Source organism: Anabrus simplex, chromosome 7, assembly GCF_040414725.1.
Source record: "Anabrus simplex isolate iqAnaSimp1 chromosome 7, ASM4041472v1, whole genome shotgun sequence".
Taxonomy (NCBI): domain Eukaryota; kingdom Metazoa; phylum Arthropoda; class Insecta; order Orthoptera; family Tettigoniidae; genus Anabrus; species Anabrus simplex.
The window spans coordinates 1,157,303-1,184,248 of record NC_090271.1 but is presented as its reverse complement, the minus strand read 5'-3'; the positions used below and the strand labels follow the sequence as shown (position 1 = coordinate 1,184,248).

The following is a 26,946-nucleotide window of genomic DNA, read 5'->3' as shown; positions in this document are numbered from 1 at the left end:
CAGCCCTTTTTCGTGGTTTCCCATTTTCACACCAGGCAAATGCCGGGGCTGTACCTTAATTAAGGCCATGGCCGCTTCCTTCCAATTCCTAGGCCTTTCCTATCCCATCGTCGCCGTAAGACATATCTGTGGATGGAATAATATCAATAAGTTAATTTATTGAATTTACCACCTAATCAATACAAAATGTCATACCTTAGTTGGTTTACTTTGGCATATTAACTAAAATGGTACATGTTTCGCCTTGATTTCAGGCATCATCAGCCATTATCTCAACTTAAAAATAGAAACAGGCATCTGATTTATATATACATGAAATAAAATTAAAAAACCTTGGAGAGACTAAAATTACAATTAACATATAGTAAAAGAATTAAAGTTAAGTTGGTTATAAAGATATTACAATGAGTCAGTAAAATTACAATTGGTGAAAGTAAAGGCCCTATTTAAACATCGTTATTCAACTTCGTACTTTTATTTTTAAACTGAACCATATCACCGTATGCCATTGACTTTCGATTTATCTCTAGTCAACAAGTGTTGAGGGTTACATGACCGTATTTCACTATTATTTTAAGCTACATTTTTAGTAAATACGACCATCGTCATTTTCGTTGTAACCGCTGGTCGGCCAACATAATTTTTAGCAATCCTATCACTCGTTTATGACAGACTGTTGCTTTGTTTTTTCCTTTTAATTGTAATAGAAACCTTCTATTGTCATATCACCATTACTTTCACCAATTGTAATTTTACTGACTCATTGTAGTATCTTTATAACCAACTTAACTTTAATTCTTTTACTATATGTTAATTGTAATTTTAGTCTCTCCAAGGTTTTTTAATTTTATTTCATGTATATATAAATCAGATGCCTGTTTCTATTTTTAAGTTGAGATAATGGCTGATGATGCCTGAAATCAAGGCGAAACATGTACCATTTTAGTTAATATGCCAAAGTAAACCAACTAAGGTATGACATTTTGTATTGATTAGGTGGTAAATTCAATAAATTAACTTATTGATATTATTCCATTCAAGTATCATCAATACGGATCAAGAATGATATTTATCACATGTAAGACATATCTGTGTCGGTGCGACATAAAACAAATAGCGAAAGCGGAAACCAGAAAATCCAGGCCAGTGAAATGAAATTTTTCGGAAGTATGATATGAAAGACAAGAAAAGAGGACATCAGGAAGGAAATCAGAGTGGAAAAGTGTTGTGACAGAATCGAGAGGGTTAAACTTTGATGGTTTGGACATGTTAAGAGAAAGGAGACCCAGACAGGAGCAGCTGGATTGGAGCACAGATAAGGAGGAACAATAGAGGAGCAGGGGCTTGAAGAAGAAATGATAGTGAGAAATTTTTTGTTGAAAATGAAATGCATTCTTTAAGCAGCAGAATTTTAAAGGATAAGTTGACGTGCATCCATTACATGTTATGAGTCTCGTTATGATAGCCGTATTAGAGTACTCAAATGATAGAATATATGCAAGTAATTGTAGTAATTGCGGTGGGATCCAGTATGTAAATGAATACAGTATCTAGAAAATATTGATGTGGTAAGATCTTTGTTATCCTTAAGTTTGTAGGGACTGGTTAATGCAATGAACAAGAATTTTAAATGTTATTCTCGATTCTCGATAAAAATGTTAGATAAGACGAAGAAGGTGGCAGCACCATCGAAACAGCAAGTGAGGTATTGTATCTTAGTTAAGGAAACCTTTCATTTAATCTCATAAAATCTTTTTACATGATTTACATCTGGTGAAGTGGGGATCTAGCTCATGGTCAACACAACTTAGTATGGTGCTGGTGGTGACCATCCTGTATTAACACTAGTCAGAAGGGAAAAAACTGATACCATTAGGGTTGGAAGTAAACAAGAGCTGGTCTGTACTAGTTTTAAGTGACGATGACTTTTTAAGTCGTACACTTCCTACTGTGTCTTAATGTGTTATGTTGTGTTTCATGTCCAGCAAGGAAATGAAGCGAGCCTGTGAGAAGAGGATGCCATTTAACTTTGGCTACTTCATAATAATATGCAAGCTATACAAAGTTGACAGCTCTCTCAAGAAGAACAAGAAGAAGAGTAGTAAGAAACATCAGCAGCAAGCATTCACTGACGAATCAGAAATTCTATGGTCGAATCCAGAGGAGGAGCTCATAGACCAGGTATGTGTTATTAGGAACACTCTCTCTCTAAAAACTCTTCAGTCTTATTTTTGTTTGTCTGCTGAAAAAAATTAATTGCTCTGATTCATCTGCAAACACTTGCTATGTATCTGCCTTAATAATGTTCTTGCTATAATTGATTTACCATATTTACGCAAATAATCCCTGCATATTATTTTTTTAACAAATTGAGGCACGAAATTGGGATGCGGGTTTCATTTGCGACCAGGTTGGCAACACATTTAGTTTAGCTCATTTAGTTTTTTACACTGTATAACAAAAAAAGACGCGCCAGGAAGGAATTGTCCGATGGCGATAAAAATCGGTGGATGTGAGGAACAGACATAAAAAAACAAACGATCAAAAGTGCTGAACAATCGAATGATTTATTGCAGAGTTGCCGAACCAAGCCTGCCTTGGTGGTGCACTTCCTTTATTCCTACTTCTCCTTGACTGTCGTTGTCGCCATTAGCGATAACATTACCCGAATGTGACGTGAAACTTATAGTTTCTCCTTGAAGATGGCGCTCTAGCCACCTGTGTTGATACACAGTCTCTTTGACACAGTCTGTCTCTCGCTCTCCGAGTGTTAAATTGGTCTGCTCGCGATGTCAACAATGGTCGGATCAAACGTGATAAGCAGACTGGAACTTAATATGTGCTTCTTGATCTGCGAATTGCTATTATCGTGGATTTACTTATTTCAAGGCTCGGTTCTCTGCTTGAAGTTATTATTTTGAGGTATATGTTTCGAGACTCCTGATTGCTGCTCCCAGGTATTCATTCATTTTATTTCATTTTCATGCCAGTTACAAAAACTGTTCTGTGTGATTGGATTTCGGTAGTCTTTTATCACCTGTCTTTGCAGGCTCTTAATTACTTCATTTTATATGTGTGTTTTAATTTTTTCTTTCTTTGTGTGCACACGCGTGGGAACGGAGAGTGGTATTTACCTATCTGTTTGTTTGGGCCTGTGTGTGTTTGTGGGTTTTGAGACCATGCATTTTTGTTTACTCATCATTTGAAATCATGGCTGAGCATTGGTGTATTGTGTGATTTGATGCTACGGGGTTTAATCCATGTTTGTCCACGTGAGGCAATTTGGATGTCCCGTGTAGCGGGTCGACGAGTGTTGTGATTGCTACGATTATATTTGGATCAGCCTTGCCTATATTTTGCGGCGGTCCAGCATTGTATCTGCGGTGTTCGAACCGTGCTCGTGAGCCCATGATATCCTTCGCTATCCTGTGCGATAGTATACGTCGCGTGCCTTTACACTCCGGCCTGATCTGGGTCGATTTTATATTGGGTCTCTCTTCTTGTTCACGTGTGTGTGTGTGTGTGTGTGTGCGTGTGTGTGTGCGAGCCTGTGCTGTCTGCTTGTATACGGTCTATAGTACTCTCCGTATCTCGTAATTTCAATTTTAATTTTTCTTTATTTTATTTTACTTTTCGTTTTAGTTGGCCGATTTGGGCCGTTATTTCTAGGCCGTTATTTGGTCCATTGTCGGCGATTAGTTTTTGTTTTTGTAACTGTAGCAACATCTTCTCCTTCGCTTCTGCTCCTTTTGGGAGGCTGTGCTTTGCTTTGGTTGGGACGCGCTGGCATCGAATGGACGCTCGCTTGGAGCGCGGATGCAAACTGTGATATGTGCGCGGCCTGCATTACCGCGACTGTATTATTCCTTTAGTGGTTCCATTTTCTGATTCCTTCGATGATGTGTTTCACGTCACATTATTTTTCTCAAGCGAATTTGTAAATTCTGTGTAGTCATACGTAGGTGTGTTGTGCGATCGTGTGTACTGTCGGCGTGTTACACGAAACTTACTATGTCATTGAACGGGATACTACTTGATGTTTCAATTTTCTACAGTTATTTAAGTAACTGTTAATGCAGCCTCACATTTCTGTTTTCATTTTAATATTATGTGTGTTTATAATAAACCCCAGTTTCCTTGATCCATTCTTTTATTCTTGGAGGTTACGGGTTCATGCCTTTCTGTCCTTTGCTTCCCTTTGTCTACGCACAAATCCAGCTCCGAGCTGTTTTAGCTCGTTCCAGTAGAGTATTACAAAGTGAGGACGTCAATAAGGTGTTTGTCTACCCCTGGCCTGGATGCAAGCTGTCACTCGATGTGGCATAGACTGATAAAGTTCCCAAATGGAGTCCTGTGGAATTTAGTCCCAAATGGTCGCCAACTGTTGGGCTAAATTGGCGACATTTCGGGATGTTTGCAATCGCCTTCCCGTGACGTCCCAAATGTGCTCTATGGGAGAGAGATCAGCCGACCGAGCTGGCCTAAGAAGGATAGGGCAAGCTTGAAGACAGTTCATAGCAACACTTGCCATGTGCGGCCGGGCATTATCCTGTTGGAAAGTAAGGCCTGGATGTCGCTGAAGGAACGGTAACACAACCGGCCGTAGAATGTCATCAGCATACTGCTGTGCTGTCAGTGTGCCAAAAATGACTACCAGAGGGGTCCGGCTATCAAAGGAGATGGCACCCCTGACCATCACCCCCTGTTGTGGGGCTGTGTGGCGTGCGATAGTCATGGCAGGATCACCACGCTGGCCTGGACGTCTCCCAACGTCTGCGGTTGTCGTCAGGGCACCGTTGGAAACGGGACTTGTCACTGAAGACTACACGTTCCCAATCGGCGCAGTTCCACGTTGCTCGAGCGCGGCACCACTGTAATCTGGCTTGACGGTGAACAGGTGTGAGTGGTAAGCCGCGTAACGGGTGATGCGAGCGCAAATTCCTCTTGCTCAGGCGTCTGTTGATGGTCATGGTGGACACGTGTGCGACGCTGATGCCTGCCGTTGCTGACCCACGCTTGCCAGCATCGTCTGATCGCCGCATCACTTTGACACAAATGTCCAGCGACAGCTCGATTCGACCAACCAGCTTCTTTCAATCCGATCGCACGACCTCTTTCAAACTCTTGACATCTACTTGCAATGACCATGAATCCTTGGGCGAGGCATCCTTATAGCCGACGTTAAGATATCGCAGTCGAATGCAACAGCTACTTTGAGCATACACTTCAGAATCGCGCCTTATATACACCTGATGCATTCACAGTTAGGATGCGCGGGAGCTCCCGCTGTTCATTCATTAGACACGAAACTTTAATAATTTGCATGTTCGGTCCAAATGTCTTTGCATACGTAATTTCCTTACAATCAAACAACGCCTTCCTGGTGAGTCTTCTTTTTTTTTTTTTTTTTTTTTTTTATAGAGTGTATTTTGCTTGTACAGTTATGCTTTGTGTAACCGCACATGGAATAAAACTGTCCCCATCAGCCATATTTAAACGGAAAACAATTCAGAATTTTAATTATAACCTGCCTTTTTATTTAAGAAAAATAGTATTCTACAAAGTAATTTAAATTCAAAATTTCTCCACGTCATGATAGAACACGTCTTCCGGAACGTGCAGGAGTAGCTTTTCGCACTTTCACTCCGATGTGTCTGTTGTGTGTTTCAAAGTTGCTAAGTTTGAGTGAAATCGTATATCCTTTTGTATTCAACATTTTAAGGAACGCCACAATATCACGTGACAGGCAGTGTGCGGAGAGGCATAATCCGCAAAGACTGGTGATGCCAGCAGTAGGCGAAAAGGCATGGCTCACAATTATAGTCAGTTTGTGCGTACCGAACAATATTGTCAATGCTGAAGTTTTTTTTTACTGCGAAGCCCAGATGGACTTATGGTCTTAAAGGTTTTAATGCAGACTGAAGCAAAAGACTTCCTCCCTTTGTCATAGGAAAGTTCGTTAAGCCATGATGTTTTAAGGGCGTCGGGCAGTTTCTGTGCAAGTATAAAGCATCTAAAAATGCAAACAGTACAGTAAACCAAAAAATAAAACATTTGCACACGGGAGCCAGCATAATTTGTCCTCGTCTTTGAATCGTGATTTTTTTTTTTCCATTGCGTGAAGTTATGTTTGCCAGTGAGTTATCCAAGTGCATTAATTGAATAATGTAAATGCACCTTGTTGGATAAATTCCGGAAATAAATTTTTTTCATGGCAATTGAAAGGTTTCAACTGTGAATCGATGTTGCATGCGGTAGTGAATATCAGAATATTTTGTAATGTGGCAAGAGTTGGCATTTCTGAATGACAAGTTAGCGGTTAATTCAAAATCACATAACATAGTTTTACTGTATCGCAAAACTAACATCGAAGTTTGCCGGTGTGTCTGTTTCAAGTGTTTACATTCCACGAAAAGAATTGTCCACCATTGGTTGTGTTACTATCCGTGTAAAAAAGAAACTGCGTGTGAGAAGTGTTTTAGACGTGGAGTGTGACGAATTTGTAATTTAGGAGAGTATTCTAGTGATGCAAGTGACAATGAATCTTTCGATCTGCAGGGAATCGAGCCTGTTGCAAGTTCTGATTAATGAAATATGTCACGTAAGTAGGCTTGCTTGCTAATTTTCATGGCATTTTATAGCAGTGATAATGTATTTTTATCATCTCAGGCAAAGCAGCTATATCCGTAAATTAACATATTCATATTTGCGTAAAGAACATGTGGACCTCGCGGAGTGATATGAGATGTTTGTTTATACCTATGTTACTCTTTCAATGGAAGGAATTTTAGTTCATTTCTTTTTTTTTTTTTTAATGAGCCTTCTTAAAATTAGGGTGCGGGGATTATTCTCGTAAATACGGTACATGTATTGAGGTTGGTCCATTGATAGGATGTTTCTATTTATTGGAGAATTAAAGGTCATACAAGGATATGAGATGTTACCTGTCTTTGTCTTCTCCATCATGCACTATAAAATGTGGTGTCAGGATGTTTGTATCAGGTGTAGTCTATTCTATAATCCTTTCTGGTCTTGTTGCATTACTTTTTCTGCTGATTGCCTTTCTTTGACTTGTACGAAGTACTGGGCATCACTGTTGAAACTCGGATGACAACGAAAGTCATGGGGGGAATGTACACTTAAAATAAGAAATACAAGTGGCCATTAGGGTCCTAACTACAAGCGTGTAAAGTCGATGGCACACTTATCTGTCTCTACTTGACATTCAGTGAGCAGCTGGCTTTCAGACGCTGCATTCGTTCAGAGCTAAGACACTTGTCTGTGGAACATAAACTCGTGAGTTTGAAACCACCAGATGTCAGTGTTCTTTATTTTCTTGAGCAGACTTCTCAGAATGTTTCAAGTATCCTAGATATTGTAATGTGATGATGGGTAGGAAATAAACACAAGAATGTTCAAATTCTATAACCAAGATTTATTAATTACTACTCATTTCTTATAGACAAGGGCCACAACTCTCACTGCTTGTTCACATTTCCATGGCTGGTATTTAGAGTTAAACAATGCCTTATCACTGTCTAAAGTTGATATTTAGCCACTGCCCTGGTCAAATTTTAGGAGTGAATCTCAATCAGAGGTTATGTACAATGAAACACACAAAATTTGTATTGTCACGTTGAGATGATTCCAGGAGAAAGGTTAGTCTAACAGCCTCCTGTAGGCCCTCCTCGCAGCAGGAGCAGAATTTGCTTCTGAAGAAGTAATATAAGGGACTTGTTTCTAGCCTGACACAAGGAGCCGTCTGACAATTGTATGCTGGGTTTAACACAGCACACCAGTTATAGACCTAACATTCTAAAGGAGCTAAGCACCAATTATTAAGATTTCAGTTTATTGGATGTTGGTAGTACATCCATATGAGCATTTCATACTTAAAGGGCTCTGTCGTAGGTCAACTGAAAGTGCTGACAGATGGTATCTCCCCGCGCTCCCTCGTTCTGCTGCTCACTTGTGTGTAAGAGTTGTCAGTGAACATTCATCTGAGAAAAACAGATTGAAAGGTTTAGCAAATACAGCATGTTCCGGCAAAGGAAAATCCCTTCAAAATGCCGTCAAAGGTAATTTGTTAAAATTGGTTGTACAATGTTACATAACCTCTCTTCTTCAGACTGTCTGTAGATGCGATGGCAAACAACCGAAATGCTATCAAATGAACAACGTTTGTCTCTCTACATCCAGACTACAAATACAGAGGAGCCTCAATTATCTGTTCCCAGAACCTACTTTTTCTCCGGATCATCCGCTCAAATTACGTGGTCCTGCAAGCATCGTAATTAAATCACGTTGTAAAAATCCCACATTATCCCTTCCTCGAAGAAACTATTTCCCGGATCAACTGTCCAGAAATTTCAGTCCCATCAACGCTAAATCCTCATTCAAGCGTTTTTGAATAAACTGTATCTCACGAAAGGACAACGATGGCATATTTATGGATCTTGGCATTAACGCCCCGTCATTGCGATAATTAGAGCAAGTACTGTACTGGAAAAGCGATCGGCAGTGAACTTGTGTAAGGGACCATCTTGGCATCAAATTCGGGTGGTATTTTTTACAGAATCTCGGGAATTATAAAGCGGAGAGTGGCCACAATAATTGTAAGGAGATACAGAGCATTTTGACAGCTCTACTTGAAGACGGAACGAATTTCTTCAAATGTTTGCACTTATAAAACGTCCACATTATGTCCAGGGTTAGATGTTTATATTTTCACTTTTTTCGATTGTATTGCCAAACAGGTTTTTGGCAATCTTAATACGTAGACTTTCACGACCATTGAATGACATTATGATAATTATTTGGGGATATTAGATCGTATAATAATAAATAAAAACCAGCTGACGCGTTTCAATCCTGCGACCAGGATCGTCTTCAGAGCAACAACAAAGCAAAATGGCTACGGTCTCTCCGTAGTAAACAGACTCAAGATAGAGAGACCCTGTTAGAAATGTAGTTCATTCCAGGGCCTCCATACATGCAATCTGTCACGGATTGGATTGGCAATATTCTCAGAAAGCACAATATCAAGACCATTTTTAAGCCTAATATCACCATAGGCAGTTGTTTGCGATCTGTCAAAGATCCTATTGGTTTAAACTGCGCTGGAATATATGTGATTCCTTGCTCCTGTGGATCGGTTTATGTCGGCCAAACATGTAGGAAAGTAGCAACAAGGGTTAAAGAACATCGCAGGCACTTACGTCTTTGCCAACCAGAGAAGTCTCCTGTGGCAGAACATGCCATACATAATGACCATCAAATAATTTTTGATGCAACTTCTGTCATTTGTAAAGAGAAACATTTTATTCCCAGAATCATTCGTGAGGCGATGGAAATTGCTAAACGCCCGGATAATTTTAACAAAGGTGACGGCTATATACTGAGTAGATCATGGCTACCTTCCATAGTTAACTCGTCAACATCTTTCTCCGTGACTCTGGACGCCCTGGAATGAACTACATTTCTAACAGGGTCTCTCTATCTTGAGTCTGTTTACTATGGAGAGACCGTACCCATTTTGCTTTGTTGTTGCTCTGAAGACGATCCTGGTCGCAGGATTGAAACGCGTCAGCTGGTATTTATTTATTATTACACGACCTAATATCCCCAAATAATTATCATAAGGTTTTTGGCACTTTCCTCAGGGCAATGTATAGGCTAGTGACTGGGCTTCCAGGCTGGAATCGAAACTGCTCCTTCCTAACACAAATCTTGCACAAACCTAGTATTTTAATTTTATTGTATACGATTATGTTATCGAGACCAGAACAGATGTTGCACCTTACATACAAAAATCCATGAAAGGTTTTGGGCTTGCCTGTTACTGTTTTGATCCTAATATAAGACTGGGAATTTAACGTTTTTGTGTTAAAAGTAAAAAACTGCAGTTGTTTTATTTGCGCACGTTACATGTAAATGGTTTGTATCATTTCCAACTCGTACTGACATGTGCAGCGAGCGCGCTATCCAGCTGAACCCAAGGTCACGAATAACCATAATTTCTGAAGTTTTGATGATTTTTTTTTCTTTTTTTTTTCTTTCCAATTTGATTGTATTAGTGACGGGCAGAATAGGGAACATGCATAATTTTCAAAAATATTTTGTTTGAAAAGTACACCAATGAAATAGTACGTAAACGTATTACATTGTGGTAAGTTGCCTTGTTTTCTACCATTAAAAAAATATTTAAAATTGCCTTTCCGCAACGCGAGTGAAACGGCCTCTGACGTAAACGGCGCGCTGTGACGTCACGATCCAGTACCGCATGCAGCTCTACCAGCCATTGTGCATCAGCCGTTACTAAAAGCTGATTGTTTATTATTCGTGATCATGAATAACTTCAAAATGACAGAAGAAAGGTTCAAATCCACACAGTCAGACAATCTTCCATGTGTAGATGTCATCATTCTTGAAAAATAGTGACTTTTGTGGCCGCAGAAATTTGCGGATAAAGAGCAAGTTTGTAAGTGGCATGTTTTATATACATGCAATGTACTGTAACTCATAGTATTAGGATAATAATGAACCTGGATATAAATCACATCACTTTCAACATTTCCTTCTAAACTGATTCCCATATTAAAGAATAACATTACATTTTCGGGCTTTCAGCATTAGTAAAGTAAGACATAGGATTTCAGCACTAACATAAACATATAGGTAGCATTATAGTACTAGTCCGCTTCTGTGGTGTAGTGTTTAATGTGATTAGCTGCCACCCCTGGAAGCCTGGTTTCGATTCCCGGCTCTGCCATGAAAGTTGAAAACAAATAGTACAAGGGCTGGAACGGGGTCTACTCAGCCTCGGGAGGTCAACTGAGTAGAAGGGTTTCAAATCCCACCTCAGCCATCCTCGAAGTGGTTTTTCGTATTTTCCCACTTCTCTTCCAGGCACCTAAGGCCACGGCCGTTTCCTTCCCTCTTCCTTGTCTATCCCTTCCGATCTTCCCATCCTCCAACAAGGCCCCTGTTGAGCATAGCAGGTGAGGCCGCCTGGGTGAGGTAACGGCCCTTCTCACCAGTTGTATCACCATACCCAAAGTCTCACGCTCCAGGACACTGCCCTTGAAGCGGTAGAGGTGAAATCCCTTGCTGAGTCTGAGGGAAAAACCAACCCTGAAGGATAAACTGATTAAGTAAGGAAAGTAAGTAAGTAAGTAAGGAAAGGAAAGTAAGGAAGGAAAGATCACAGTACTATAGGTCCATAATCTATCATTCCTACCCACATCTGGGGCCCATGAAAGACAAACATTAAATATCTTGGTAGAGGGAAAAAGTTGAACGTGATAAAGATAAAAATAAATATGACTTCATCTAGTTTTCACAAGTTGGGCTGAGTGGTTCAGACGGTCGAGGTGCTGGCCTTCTGACCCCAACTTGGCAGGTTCAATCCTGGTTCAGTCCGGTCGTAGTTGAAGAGGCTCGAATACGTCACCCTCGTGTTGGTAGATTTACTGGCAAGTAAAAGAACTCGTGCAGGACTAAATTCCTGCACATCGGCATCTCCAAAAACCGTAGAAGTAGTTAGCGGGGTGTAAAGCCAATAACATTATTTACATTTGGCTTTTAACAAGCTGAGCATATCACGCAAGAAAAGTGTCTTGATGACATTTTAGTCGTTCAATATAGGAACGTCTTTGGGTGCTGTGACTTTAACCTTTTTTTTAAATTTTTTTATTTGCTTTACGTCGTACCGTCACACATAGGTCTTATGGCGATGATGGGACAGGAAAGGCCTAGGAATAGGAAGGAAGCGGCCGTGGCCTTAATTAAGGTACAGCCCCAGAATTTGCCTGGTGTGAAAATGGGAAACCACAGAAAACCATCCATCTTCAGGGCTGCCGATAGTGGGGTTCAAACCCACAATCTCCCGGATGCGAGCTCACAGCTGCGCGCTCCTAACCGCATGGACAACTCGCCCGGTATTTTTACCGTTCGGTTGATTGACTTGGCTTGTATTACCTAAAACTTAGGCTAAGTTGGATAATATTTTAAACACCAGCATCACTATTTTCACCTGTGTGCAATTGTGTTATTTATTTCATTAATGTTATGATAATAATTATTATTATAATTGAGCATTATTAACTTATAAGACCCCAACAGACAAGCATTCGTTTTGTGTAGAGATATACACTTGTTATATTCACATAGTTTTCTTTCATGATGTACACGCCTATTTTTTTGTTATATTATAGAGTATTTAGCTATAGCCTAAATTTCTTTACGAATGTAAGCTCTTCAATAATGACGTAAATAACTGTCGCACACCAGGATAAATTGGTATAATTAGAGCTGTCAATATGGTTCATAACCTCTTTGATTTATTACCTTGACTTGGATCACTCAAAACATAGGTTAGGTTTGGAGAATACTTTAATAATCAGCATTAATTAATGCACTGTTTATTACTTTCATATTCCAAGATGTAACTGAAACATTTAATTAAAGCATCATACATGAATTAAAATTTAAAGTTTTATCACTAGAACAGCTGACATGGAAAAGTGATTGAAAATTCATACAAATTCAACTTATGTTAAAATGATCTTTAAAAAAATAAACTGTAGACTTTTCCAATATATCACCAGCATTTCTCCGGCTCGCCAAAATCCATTTCTCCCTAGTTTTAGCATCTTTGGGACATTTATAAACAATTTGTTTGGGATGGTATGCGAATTTAACTATATCAGACACTAACATGAAGTAGAAATACACAAAGTGTACGTTATTAGGAAGATCCAAATGCTATGTACTAATTGTAAAAGCTGTGTCAGAATTGGAGATGGTCACTCTGAATGGTTCAATACAACTAAAGGAGTACAACAGAGAAGTGCCTTATCACCTCTTCTATTCATAGCAGTTATGGATACCATTTTAAAGGAACTAAAAGGAAAAGGTAATAAACATCTTGAGGCTCTGGTGTTTGCAGACAATGTGGCAATATGGGATGAAACAGGAGGGAGTGCAAAATAATTTGAATGCATGATGTAAGAAGTTTGATGATTATGGAATGAAATTGAACCCATCAAAAACAGTAGCATTGAAAATCAGTAGACATATTACAGAATGCAACATAAAAATACAGGACCACCAAGTTGAAGTAGTACACCAATTCAGTTATTTAGGAAGTGTAATGGCTAGTAATAACAGAGCTGTGATAGAAATAAGAGTAACCAAAGGCTCCAACTTCTACAGTATCGTTAGACACCTACTATGGGATGAGAAGGTCCCACAAAGAACAAGAGTGACCCTGTACAAGTCATATTTCATTCCCATCCTTACATTCTTTGGAAACCTGCACACTAACATCAAAGTACTGTAGTAGGATTCAAGCCTGTAAAATGAAATTTCTTAGAACTGCCCTCCAAAAGACTCGACTTGACCATGTGAAAAACGATGAGATCCAATCTAACCTAGGTCTAAATGAATCGATGATGGAAAGACTTAGGTCATCTAGGCTTAAATGGTTTGGGCATGTTAAACGAATGAATAGCACATGGAACCATGTTGGAAAAGAGAATAACAGGTAGAAGACCAGCTGGAAGACCAAGAAGAAGATGGATGGACCAACTGAGGGAAGACGTGGAGAGAAGAAGATGGAATTGGGAATCTGTCTTGGACAATGAAATGTTTTTGAATATGCAACTTTGGAAGTCGCTCGTTTTCAAACACCTTACCCGACTCGATGGAAGGGCAAACCGATGATTTTTTTTATTTTATTTAAACTTGCTTCTCACAGCACACTGTGTTATTCATCTGCTAATTCAGTCAACTTGTACGATGACATCAGACTAATGAGATTGCGTACTTGCGTCACGTGACATTTTCGTACTTTAATTTAGATCTTTATCATGTTTGGAGTTATTATTTGTACATTCTGATCACATTTTTGAATTCTGCATGAAATTTTGAATCAGATTGGCATATTTTCAATTAAAACCCCAGATCATGCACGTTCCCTATTGAATATAATGCATTTGAGAACTTCTGAGAATCGATATTTATAGTTAAAATTGAAATAATTGATAAAGAGATTCAACCTATTCAATACAAAAGATTAAGAAATGTAGTGAATTACATTCCCATTTAATAATAAGTAGAAATGGTACCGGTTTCGACCTTAGTCCAGGTCATCATCAGCTGATTAAAACATGAAAAACAATGCATAGGAAAAGGAAATAAAAGATCAAGTACACTCCGGATCAGTAGAAGAGGCGATATAAAATTGAACGGGGGTAGACACTGTAAAACTCAGGAGAAGTAAAATGCAAGTCACTCAAAAGAAAACAGTGCGCAATTCTCCGAGCGGCAGCATGGCACACGCAGCGCTAGGCAAAGTCCCACAATGTTGACGAATAGCGGAGAATGGTTAAATGAGCCAGTTTTTAAACACTGTCAGGCACAAAGTCACATCACAATCGAACACATACGAAGATCCATAATCGTGCAGGAGTTGAAGACGAGTAGATCCATTGAAGCAACTTGCCAGCTCCCAGTGATCAGCGCGACACATTCAATATCAGGCACTGTGGTTTCAAACGCCAGAGTAAAATGGAGAATAGCTCTAAGATCCAGTAATTTTCCTCAGTCGCAGGAAAGTAAGTATATAGATAAATATAATACAATTCAATATAATTGAATAAGTAATTGTGCTCCTATAGAATACTTAGAACAGTTGACGTGAAAAAACAATTGTGAAGAGAAAAAAATATAGTAAAAAGTGCAATACACAGTGCACAGTGCGCAATTTTTTAAAACGTAAAAAATTCAGATCTTGATTGAAGTAGTCGAAATTGGCGCAAGGCAGGAGTTGAGTATGAATGAGAAGAACCGAAATGAAGGTGGAATTGATTTTTTTTAAAGAAAAGATGGAATAAATTAATAGAGGAAGAGGAATAGTGGAATAAAATAAGAATAAAAGAAATTGAAATTAAATGGTGTTGAGGAAGGATAAGATAGGGAGATAGTTGAAGGAGGGGTAGTTTAGGGTGGGTTATTGGAGGTAGAAAATGTAGGTAGGAACTTTGTAAGGCATGGAAAATAGAATTGGGGTTTTGAAATTTAGAATTTTTGAGAAGAAGAATTAGGAAGTCGAAAAGGATATTGGGTGTTTCAGAAATGTCGTTTAAATTGAAATTAGGGTTGAAGTATTGATCAAGGTGAATAAAGCAATTTTCAGTAGTGTTTAAGAGGGGGCCTTTTTTTCTTCTTTGTTGTTTAGGCCTACTGAGGACCATGGGGCTCGTATCTACTCTTGGGTAAAGTTGTTGCTTTCTTCTTCTTCCAATACTCCTTCATTTGCTGACTATGAGCCAGCTTTCTCTTCTCGGTCCACTTAGTTCCTGTAGTCTTTTTACTTGTAAGGAACGTTGGAAAACTCTGTGTCGGATGGCGTGACGGAACAGTAGTCAGTAATGAGTTTGTCCCAGTGGGATATCTAGTTGTTCCATATCTGACTTAACTGACATGATCCATTTGTTCTTAGAAGCCTTGCCTCTTCCTGTTACTGTGAATATCCTGTTGGTGAGTCCTTTGGAATCCAGACGGGCCAAGTGTCCATAAAAGGTCAGGCGCCTTTTCCTTATAGACGTGACGATGTCCTCCTGGTGTTCATACAGTTCATCATTATGGCGGATTCTGTAAGTGCCTCCTTCCTCTCTGATTGGTCCTAATATCCTCCTCAGGATCTTCCTCTCTTTTAACTCCAGCTTTCTGTGAGGGCCCTTCCTAGCCATTACAAGGCACTCAGACTACCGAGTTGTGGTGTCTGAATTTGAGGTTCTTTGAGAGGCACTTAGATGAATAGATACTACGACACGAGTGATAAGCCCTTTCAAACTTGGTACATCTGGCATCTATGGCTGGGTTCTCGCTCTGATTCGCAGAGATCCATTCTCCCAAGTACTTAACTGCAGGTACTTTTCGTATGGTAGCATCTGTGAGAGGATTGTAGAAGGGGCCTCCTTGATATTGGTCATAAATTCAGCCTTCTGCATGCTGATTTTCAGACCACTCTTAACCGCTACACAATAAAGACTGTGTAAGTTGTAGGTAGCCTCCTCTATATTGTTTGCCTGTAGAATGAGGTCATCGGCAAAGGCTAGGCACGGGACAATGAGGTCTCTCTTGTACCCAAGCTTCAGTCCAGCTCCCGGTGGTAGCATCATTCTCCATTCTCTAATGATCTTTTCCAGGACACAGTTGAACAGAATGCAGGAGAGACCATCACCCTGTCTAACTCCTGTTCTGATTGGAAAGCTTTCAGATAGTTCACCTCTGAACCTGACCTTGGGCGTCGTGTTCCTCAGTGTGGCTTGAACCAAGCGTAGGGTCTTCCCATCCAGACCAAGTTCCCATAGTATGGAGAAAAGGGTGTCTCTGTCCACAGAGTCATAAGCTTTCTGAAAATCTACTAGGACCACCACCCAGGGATGTCCACCTTGGCTTTTGTAATTGAGAACTGTCTTAAGATTGTGTATCTGTTCTGGACAAGATCTAGTCTTACGGAAACCAGCTTGCTATTCACCTAACTGTGAGTCTAGCTGTGTGGTGACTCTATTGAGCAGGGCTACAGAGAGGATCTTGTAGGTAATTTGTAACAAGGAAATACCTCTATAATTGTTGAGGTCTGTCTTACTTCCCTTCTTGTGGAGGGGATGAATCACGGCAGACGTCCATCCTTCGGGTAGGGACTGTGTTGTCCATATGTCCTTTATGATTTGATGGTAGGTTCCTCTGTGTTTAGTAGCTTCTGGAAATAATCTGCAAGAGTTTTGGTGCAGTCTTTATTGTTCAGTTGAAGTTTTCCATCTGGCCCGTGGAGGATGAGGGTAGGAGCTGTGTACTGGGTCGTTTGCTTCTTAAGTCCTTTGTACAGGTCTCTTGAATTGTTTCTCTGAAAATTATTTTCAGCCTTTTGCATTAGGCTCCTGAGGTAATTTCTATTGGCACTGCAGATGGTGTTAAGTGTAGCTTTTCTTTGCATGAGGAAGGCTTCATAATTGGCTTCAATTTTATGTTGGTTCCACCTAGTCCAGGCTTTACGCCTTTCTTCTATAACCTCATCACACTTTGAACTCCAGCATGGGTGTTTGCCTTTGGTTGATGAGGCAGGGATAGTTTCTTGAGCGGCATCCAGCAAGGCCTTTTGTAAGGCAGGCCATCCTTCTTTCTCTGTATTCTTCCTGAAGGTATCCTGAAAATCACAGTCCTCATCGTGCAGTCGCAGAGTGTTGAACCTGAGTATCTTATGACTACTTTGGAGAGTTGGTGTTTTTCTAAAGGGTTGCATATTAACCTTGACAAGTGAAACGACAACCAAAGAGGGGGCCTTTGTTTTGATTTTAAGTATTTTCATGTCTTTTTCAATATTGGTGAAACTGTGGTTGGAGTCTTGTACGTGTTGTCCTATGGCGGAGAATCTATTGTATTTAATGGCGTTGATATGTTCGGAGTGTCTGATATTGAAGTTGCGGCCAGTTTGTCCGATGTAGGAGGAGTTGCAGTTGTTACATTTGAATCTGTACACTCCAGATTTAGAAAAAGCATTAGATTTATTTAGTGATTTAGAGTTGTGTAAAATATCCAAATTTCTATTGTTAGTTCTAAAAGAAATTTTCATGTTGTGTTAAAAAAAAAAAAAAAGTTATTTTATAAGCATCTAAAGTGAAAGTGGAAAATGCAGTTGGTTTTGTTATGTCTTTAGATAAAGTGGTTTTAGGACGGTGTTTGAATTTGTTGATGATACGGTTTATGAAGGAACTGTTAAAGCCATAGAATTTAGCAATGTTACGGATGGTGTTCAAATCATTATTTAAATCTTTTTTAGACATAGGGGTGTTGAAGGCACGAAAAATTAAGCTGTTATAAGTAGCATGTTTATGTGCTTGAGGGTGCGAAGAATCTTGTCGTATTGTGGTTGCTGTTTGGGTTGGTTTTCTGAATATTTTGTAAGATAAAGGAGAAGGATGCCTAGTGATACTTAAGTCTAGAAAATTAAGAGTTTGGTTGTGTTCTGATTCATGGGTGAATTTAATGTTAGGGTCTAAGTTGTTGAGATGAATAAGTGTAGAGGCTGCGTTGGTTGATTCTTCGACATATCTGGCCCAAAAGAGGATGTTGGAGAAATTATTATTATTATTATTATTATTATTATTATTATTATTGATTTTTGTGTTTTCTAAGAAGTCAAGGTAAATTTCAGCAAGAATGCCTGAAGCTGGTGAGCCCATAGCCAAGCCATCTTGTTGATAAATGGTGTTATCAAAGGTAAAATAATTATTATTGAGAACCAATTTTAAAATAGACATGAAGTCTTGAATTTCAAGTTTACTTAGGTTACTGAATTTGTTTAGGTTGTTTTTTATTATGGGGAATAATTTTGAAATTGGAATACTAGGGTACATGTTTACAATGTCAAAAGAATGGAGAAAAAAATTTGGTTGGATATTAAAGTTCTTTAATTTGTTGATTAGATCAGAAGTGTTTTTGATAGATTTGTTGGATAAAAAGAAGGTGTTTAGATAGGATTTTGCTTCAGTGGGACCCTTTGATTACATTATTCAGGAGCAAAATTGTGAGTAAGGATTCTGAGATGGGAACTTTGAACACTTACAAAACTCCTAAGCACAGTTTTAAGTGCAGATGTGTCTTGTTTGTCTGAAAACATTAAGGAATGTCATAACATTTCACCTCACTTCTCAGTTAAAAGGAAAACCCAGTCATCAGTTTCACTAAAAAAAAAAAAAAAAATGAAACTACTGATCACACTAAGAGCCATGCATTGTCACGTGAAGAACGACTTTTCATGTTCCTTTCATCAAATTTACATAAATCTTTTTGCCTTTTCCTCTCAAGTTTTATGGATATGTTTGTGAATCCAAACGTAGCTCTTCAGTCAAGTATGCCGCACATCATCTTATTGAGGTCAGTTTTGGAGGAACTATTGAAGAATGTGATGGCAAGGTTTGTGAAACCAGACGTTATTAAAAGATCCTCCTTTCTCCTTGATGTAGATTATCATACTCCAGCAAATCAAAAGGATGATTGTGATTTGATGATAGGAAACTCTGCGTTTGTTTTAGTGAACACCTTGAAGCCTGATGAAAAGTGTATATTCTTTAAGTCTGTTAGAAAGTGTTTCTCTTCATCGTGTGACTACATGGTACACAAATTTCCATTCAAAGATGAAGTTTTAATTAATGCAGAAGTTGCAAATATTTCTGCTATAAGTAAGGCATCATTTTCTTGCCTTAGATTTTTCATTAACAAGTGTCCGAACATTTCGACTAGTGAAATGGAACATTTGGATAAAGAAACTGATATTCTGCACTCCCAGTTCTGTAACTTTCAGCTCGAAGAAACAGACCTGGCAAAAGGAAGAATTGATGCTAAATTTGCATTGGTAGGTCAGATGAAATCAGCTGATGGTGTACTTCAATATGACAGACTCTCTAAGGTGATGCTTGCTATTTTATCAATTCCACTTAGCAATGCAGAATGTGAAAGGATTTTTTTTTGTGCTTAGGGGCTTTACGTCGCACCGACACAGATAGGTCTTATGGCGACGAGAAAGGATTTTTAGCAGAGTCACAAAGACAAAAACACAGTTCAAATCCTTGCTGTCTGAACAAGCTTTGGAGAAACTTTTAACCTTGAAATCAGTTCAGCAAGGCAAGTGCTTTGAGCAAAAATTTAGTTCCGAGTTTCTGAAGAGGGCTAAGTCAGCTAGTGGTGTGTTGAACAACAATTAGTCATAATGTGATCACCATATTGAAGGATGAGAAGTCACATGTTTCTACAGTTCAGGTATGTCCAGTATTTAGTATTCACTTGTAAATGATGAAAGAAATATATATGGGCAAATAGAATTGTTAATGTATTGAATTATTATGATTTTGTACATGTTCTGCCATCAGTGATGTGTCGTAATACGTCGCGATTCGCTGCAAAATTTCTCCTGATTTTTCACTTTTGAAAGTTGACATGTCTGTAGATGTCTCCAGGAACCTCGCGAGATGGAAGACTCCAGATTAATCGTCGAGTAATTTCCGTCGTCCCATGCAGCACGACCACGGACAGAAGAGAGAAGGGCCCGCGCAGCACTTAAATGTTGCTCGCGATTGGTGCGCTCGAGCCTAAGGGGGTGGGGCGATGGGTGACGAGTTTGGTGCGTAGCGACTGGGCATGGCGGACACTATAACCATTACAGTATACTCCTGATCCCAAATAACGATTTTTATCATAATTAACTTTTTATGATTAAAGAATATGGACTGGTTGGTATTAGTAGTTGTAAAAGCTGTATTAAAATTATGTTTCTTGAATACGTTAGGACCGAGCTCGATAGCTGCAGTCACTTAAGTGCGGCCAGTATCCAGTATTCGGGAATAGTAGGTTCGAACCCCACTGTCATCAGCCCTGAAGATGGTTTTCCGTGGTTTCCCATTTTCACACCAAGCAAATGCTGGGGCTGTACCTTAATTAAGGCCACAGCCGCCTCCTTCCCAGTCCTAGCTCTTTCCTGTCCCATTGTCGCCATAAGACATATCTGTGTCGGTGCGACGTAAAGCAAATAGCCAAAAAAAAAAAAAAAAAAAAAAAAAAAAAGGTCAGTAATCTGGTGTATAGCTGGATTATTAAAAGTGAATGTAGCATACTCAGTTTTTTTGTTTTTCTGGTATCAGATTCGTGGATAACTTGTTCTTAATTTTATTGATGAATTTGTTGATCATTTCTATTTTGAAACCATTTTGTTTAGTGAGGTACCTAATATAATTTAATTCTTTCTTCAAATTCTTGAGAGATAGAGGGATTCTAAGTGCTCTATAAATCAGACTGTGAAAAGATGCTTGTTTATGTGAATTCGGGTGTAAAGAAAACTTATTTATAGTTGTAGATGATTGTATCGGTTTTCTAAATATTTGAAAATCAAAAGTGTTAACCTTACACGTAACCGTTACATCTAGAAAATTCAATGAGTTATCGACTTCATCCTCTTTCGTGAATTTCAAATTAGGTTCGATTTCATTTAACTTATTTAAGATTTCTAGACTATTAGTGATATCTTTGTTCATGATTACAAATGTATCATCTTCATATCTCAACCATAAATCAGTTCCTTTAAGTTTTGCTATTATTTCATTGTGTTCGATTGAATCCATAAATATGTCGGCAAGAATGCCCGATATTGGGTCACCCATTGCTAATCCATTCTGTTTATAAATTTTATTGTTAAATGAGAAGTAATTATTGTCTAATACGAAATTTAACAATCTAGTGAATTCTTCTACTTCCATTTTACTAAGATTACTGTGTTTACAAATATTATTGTGAATGATATTAATAGTTTTATCTGTCGGAATATTCGGGAACATATTCACTATGTCATACGAACATATCATCTGGTTTGGACGCACGCCAAATTTAAGCAAAATGTTACAAAACATCTTAATGGTTGTTTATTATTAAAAGTGTAATGTCTTTTCAAAAAATTATGAATTATTTGGAGACCTTATACGTGGAAGAATTTTGGCAATTGATTACACTACCCAGCATGATTTTTGCGGCAAAGCATCTGATACGAGATTTTAACTAAATAAGGTCTCCTGATTTCAGAAACGTCATTGGTTCTATTGTATCACATCTAATTTTCGTATTGTTTGCCATTTACTTTCTGAAAATGTGTCATTGCGGCACAGTGTTGCTTTGTGATAACGGTGAATCGGCTGTTTGTGGATTCCTGCAAGAGGAACTTAAAGGCTGTACTACTTCATAACGGAAACATTCTAGCTTCGATTCCTGTGGCAAATTCGGTTTCACTAAAAGAAAATTACAATATATATCACAATGCAAACGGTTTTAGATAAAATCAAGTATCATGAGCACCGGTGGGATGTGTGTAGTGACTTGAAGGTGTGTGGTATTGTATTAGGACAACAAGCAGGCTACACTAAATTCCCTTGTTATTTATTTGAATGGGACAGCATAGCTAGGGACAAACACTAGTCTACACCTTCCTGGCCCAAGAGACAAGTTTTGACACTTGGTGTGAAAAATGTTGCAAATGTTACAAATGCTTCAGTAGTTGACCCACAAAAAATTATTTTGCCACCGCTACATATCAAACTGGGAATCATGAAGCAGTTCGTTAAGGCCTTGGACAAAAGTAGCCCCTGTTTCAAGTACATTGCAAGCAAATTTCCACATTTATGTGATACAAAAGTAAAGGAAGGCATTTTAATGGGCCGCAAATTGGAAAGTTTCTGAAAGACAGAAACTTTGAACAGACGATGAATGCCGTGGATCTTGATGCATGGAATTCAATAAGAGACACCATAATGAAGTTCCTAGGAAATGTAAAGGATGAACAATACGAAACAATAGTGAAAACGATGTTGGGTGATATGAAAGAGTTGCGTAGAATGAGTCTGAAACTGCACTTCCTTCATTCTCATCTTGATCATTTTCCGGAAAATCTTGGGGCTGTTAATGAAGAGATGGGTAGAGTGTCGGCCTCCGGATCCCAAGATAGCGGGTTCAAACCCGGCAGAGGTAGTCGGATTTTTGAAGGGCGGAAAAAAAGTCCATTCGACACTCCATGTCGTACGATGTCGGCATGTAAAAGATCTCTGGTGATACATTTGGTATTTACCCGACAAAATTAATTAAATCTCAGCCATAGACGCCCAAGAGAGATCCGGTTTACTGTCTGCCATCTAGCGGACCTAGAGTAAAACGGAACATCGAAATTGACGAGCAGACAGCCAGATGGCATCAAATCGAAATGTCTGCAAACGGTAGCTGAGGCCATACGATTATTATTATTATTATTATTATTATTATTATGATTATTATTATTATTATTATTAGGGCATCAGGGAGGCAGAAAGAAGATACCAGGGGAGGTGGGATGAACTAATGATGGCCGACTACTGTTGCTTTTAGAAAAGACAAACTTGATGCAGTCAGACGCTGGGGAGCCAAGCGTTCATTCCAAGCGGACATCTACGACTGTTAATTTTGTTCACATTTATGAATTCATAATGATACTGAATAAAAGTTACATTTTTTGCTTGTAAATCACGTTTAATTGTCAAAATAAAATGCTTTCGTTGCCTCCGATTTGTTTTTTTTTTTTGTGTGTAAATCAGTATTATATTACAATAAATACAAAATTGTAATTTTGTACTCAATAATTATTCATTGTATATAATAATTCAAGACAATATTCAACTATTTCAAAATATATAATAATACAAAGAAATATAAATATTTCCAAAATTATCAACATTTTTCAGTACTTATTAAATGCAATATTCAGGTCTATCTCTTATTTTGATATACCTATTGCGAGAAAATATGACGTGATACGTAGAAACGGACAACGGATTCATGTTCAGCGACCCAAAATTAGTTAAGACCACCTATCACACCTCTTGCCGCAAGAAAAAAGTTTGAAAATGCTGGGTTGTGTTATCGGACGAATCGGAACATCTTTTTTATATATTTTGGGCAAAGCTCTAATTTCTGAGAGCCTAGGATTCATATTGACAAGTTTTAATTGTTCTTGTTCAGTAAAGAGAGATGTGGATCATTTAAGTAAGGCCTTTAATTGGGTTGAATTTTAGCTAACGGATCTTTAGTCACTAATGTGTATTTGTTGTTATCAAAAAAAATCTTCAGTTTTCTTGATATATGTATCTTTATCCATCAAAACAATCGCACCCCCCCTTGTCATCCTTGGGTACTATAATATTGTTATCTTCAATTTTCGATTTCATGTTTATTATTGTTTTCTGTTGTTTAGGATCAAAATTGGTATAAATCTCTTTAGCTAATCTGGGTAATCTCTTCTTTAACTCCAATCTTACTTCGTCTTGTACATCGCTTGGGAGTTTTGATATGTTCGCCTCCGCTTCTGCAACTGATGTCTATTTCTCTATCTTTATTAGGCCAATTGTATTTTGGACCCCTTTTAAGTAGGTCATTCTCTCCTTCTGTAAATTGTACCTTGGTCAAGTTAACTACCGTGGGAGTAACAGTGTCCAATGGGCCTTTAATTTGTTCTTGTTTCGTTTGTTTACTGTGACGTATTTGTGTGTCTATCAAATGATTCAATTTCTTATTCAGTGTATCCTGTTTCTTACTAAGTGCGTATGTCAGTTTGTTGATAAAATGACTGCCATTCTAATGGAGCTAAATCCTGTGTTACCGCTAAGTGAATGTTATATAATTGCAAATTCAATTTGGGTTTCTTCCTGTAATATGCCTAGATTTCATTTTTAAGCCATAATTCATTCACCTTATTTTGGGTTATATTATGGCTTGGACTGCTTATGTTCTTACATTGTGTTGATTTAAGAAAAGTAGGTACCAGTTTTAGTCTCAGACATTGTTTAAGAAAAGCTAAATCCTTTACTAACTTACAAATCTTCATTTTCAGATTGAGAAACTTATTTAATCTTCATTTTGCCTGGTTGGCTGTTATATTACATATTACATGTTGTAAATCTTTTTTTTGGTCCGTATTGAAAATTTACAGTTCAACAACAATAAAGGTGTTTTAATTTAATCCACCTATTCAATACTTTTATTTTCACTTGTAGTGGTTACATAAATAGACTATCAGTTAAATGGGACATGTTTCGCCCTCAATTAAGGGTATCTTCAGCCTAAAAACAATCAACAAGAGTACAACTAATATTAAAAGTGGAAGCTAAAAGTTTAGCCAGTTATTAAAATTCGGGACATAAAAATGTGACAAATGATACAGTATATAAAGATGCTAATGGAAACACTGGCAATGATTAAACTATAATCTTGTCGGAGACTAAAACTTCTTCCATTAAAATTCTAATTAAAACAGTTCATTTAAAATGTTAGTGGGATACCAAATTGGTAATAATATAAAGCCAATGACGTGAGGGCGTGAACACAAGCATAAACATTTAGCTGCCAATACACAAACATGAAATGTATATTTTGTGGTAAAATCAACATGGGTAAGTCCCCTTATTGTGATGAATGTAGTGGAACATATAACACAAAATATACAGATGGTGTGAATGCTTTAATAAAACAGCATATTCTATCAATTCCAAGACATGCTAGGCGCTATACTCGTAAGAGTACATCCAAAGTCCTGATCTAAACATCACTCACTTGTACTAACCATTTAAATTAAAATATCCTGAGACACGTGTTTATAAAATGCGTTACAGACGAGTGTTTCTGAAGTTGTCATTTCAGTGACTTAGGACATGTGGAAAGTTAAATCTTGCACCGAAAGAACAGTTGCAAAGACCCAACTAGAATTGTGTCACATGCCCCTATCAGGTGTCATGCTGTAACTGTGAGTCAATTGTGTGTTTATGGCATGAAGATGGTGGCCTGTTTCATGCTTTAAATCACAGGAGAAAAATAAATCTTAACAGTGTGGAGTGACAACTGTTTCTAGTGTCACACAGTTGTATCTGGTGTCAGGCCTGTGATGTACATTTCACTTTAATTGAAAAGCACAAGAGGACACTGAAATCTTATGTACCTGATGATGCCGGCTTTCTCATCTGTTTTGAGTAAATAGGATGTCGTTGGGTTACTTCCAAGCTGCAGCTGATAGGCCCGGTTAAAAGAACACACTGTTTAACATAGGGCAGCATGTTAAGATTCTTGCGTTCATCCACACATTTCCTGGGAACGCTGTTAACTCTCACAAGGGTCACGATCAGTGAGAATCTAGAAGGCAGTGCAGTTTCTCAGCGCGCTCCAATGCTCTTTTGTTTGAATAAACCAACAAGGCGCGTGAAGTTAACTTGCATTACAGTTTAGTGCATACCTGCCAACCCTTCCGTTTTACCCGGAAACTTTCCGTTTTTTAACTCGTCTTCCGATTTTCCGATTTATTTTTAATTCTTCCTATTTTTGACCAATATAACCTCCAGTACAGTCAATACTCCTTCCCTAGGATAAAGAATACATTCTTATGTGCTTGTGTAATTTACCCAACCTAATTTTTCAAGCATTTTTATTTGATGCTTTATTTCGTGAGTCCGTCGCGTTCGTGTATCGTGTTTCCAGCTCTCTACAGCAGCATGTGTGCTTTACGGCTGGGGATTCGGGACGGCAATCGTCCTACAAGCAAGAGAGGCTAGCGATTCAGTTAATCGGGTCGAAAGAATGAGTTTCTTATCGTGTGGTTCGCACACTATTAACATCGTTTCTGTGCGTAATTTCGTTGGAATTGTATGCCACGTGTTTTTTCTAGCGGTTATATGCTTTTCTCCGTGTCAAAGTTGTATGTTAATAATATATGAGCATGCCGATCTGTCTTGTACGTGCTAGTTTCGCGTATCGGTACTTCACTGCATTTTTGTTTATTCTTAATAATTTTAATGAGTTGAACGTATTTCAGGGAGTTGTGTTGGTGACAGTTTCTGGTATTTTCTCTTCACGTTATGGCTACAAAACATAACAAACGTTATCACCAAGTGTTCGGAGATACCTATAAAATTAAATTTCCATTCATTTTACAGTCTAATAAAAGAAAATATTATGCGAATCACCTCGGGAGATACATTTCATTTCGAGTTATCGACATTTCGAAATATAGAGAATACCGTTTTTGAGCATGTATAGCACATAATTCAATCAAATGTATCTACGGGCCTTTACTGAATGCGTTATGTTTAACGGTGCAGGTACTTAAAAATATACAAAGAAACTCTTTTACAGCATCACTTTAATTGTAACCCTTATTATAGTAAGTTTTTAGAAGACAGGATACAGTACATACAGTAGTGAAATAAGAAACATGGCTCCGTTAACACGTTTGGAAAATATCCGTTAGTCTCTTCTGTTTATTGCGGTTAACCTTTCCTCCCTACACGTTGAAACTTCGTCAATACCACCCAGCCGAGTTTCGTAAAT

The 26,946-nt window shown here is 38.3% G+C and overlaps 1 protein-coding gene across 2 annotated transcripts in view; it reads left to right on the top strand.

Annotated features, from left to right (window-relative positions):
* The window catches only part of LOC136877190 (protein BCCIP homolog), a 191,431-nt gene that overhangs the window by 145,398 nt on the left and 19,087 nt on the right, over positions 1–26,946 (top strand). For both annotated transcript variants that reach the window (XR_010860735.1, XM_067151000.2), the window contains exon 5: positions 1,986–2,181. Coding sequence is in view for 1 of the 2 variants with exons in the window: in XM_067151000.2 (XP_067007101.1) it covers positions 1,986–2,181 (196 nt within the window). In the remaining variant the exon portion in view is untranslated. The remainder of the gene's footprint in view (positions 1–1,985; positions 2,182–26,946) is intronic.